Source organism: Papilio polytes, unplaced genomic scaffold (genome assembly GCF_000836215.1).
Source record: "Papilio polytes unplaced genomic scaffold, Ppol_1.0 DF823934.1, whole genome shotgun sequence".
Taxonomy (NCBI): Eukaryota; Metazoa; Arthropoda; class Insecta; order Lepidoptera; family Papilionidae; genus Papilio; species Papilio polytes.
This window is the reverse complement of record NW_013525270.1, coordinates 422,649-423,273: the sequence shown is the minus strand read 5'-3', so window position 1 is coordinate 423,273 and position 625 is coordinate 422,649. Positions and strand designations below refer to the sequence as shown.

At 37.4% G+C, this 625-nt stretch overlaps 1 protein-coding gene across 1 annotated transcript in view; it reads left to right on the top strand.

Annotated features, from left to right (window-relative positions):
• Window positions 1-625, top strand: part of LOC106101955 (glycogen phosphorylase) — an 8,176-nt gene that overhangs the window by 6,365 nt on the left and 1,186 nt on the right. The window contains exon 6 of the mRNA XM_013281346.1: window positions 455-613. Coding sequence (XP_013136800.1) covers window positions 455-613 — 159 coding nt within the window. The remainder of the gene's footprint in view (window positions 1-454; window positions 614-625) is intronic.

Genomic DNA, 625 nt, shown 5'->3' with positions numbered 1-625 from the left:
AAACTCTAACAAACATCCAACCATCCACCTAAACTTTCACATCTATACTATTATAATAAAGCGTAAACACACACTTCTTTGTTGCCTAACATGTCAGCAACTACAGCATATTTTTTTCTTTTCAATAAAATGCCCTACACTTGCGTCACGCTTTAGGCTATGCATTTGAATGTCATTAAACTTAGGGGGAAAATATTTTGGATAAAAATCCTAATGTGGAAAAGAAACCATAAGTTGCTGCCAACATAAAGGAAGCAAGGTTGTCATAATGTCATGTCATTTTGACATTTGTAATTAATAATTTGACAAATATAAACAATAAAATAAAATTTTCATAATTCAATGCGGATGAAGTCGCACGGGAACAGCTAGTTTATAATATAAGATATCTATACTACTGGGTATAAACATCTATAAGATGTTTATGGCGTTATTGAGTACGTACAATCATCAGCGCGTTTTACTGATGATTGTGCTGGTACTGTCTTCCATATCGCCGTCCTTCACATTACGTATGAGGAAAAGAGAGACACATACACTGTGTGCAGTTACAACGCGTACGAGTACTACGAGCGCAGCGCGGAGCTGCGGCAGTGCATCGAGCAGATCCGCAGCGGGTTCTTCT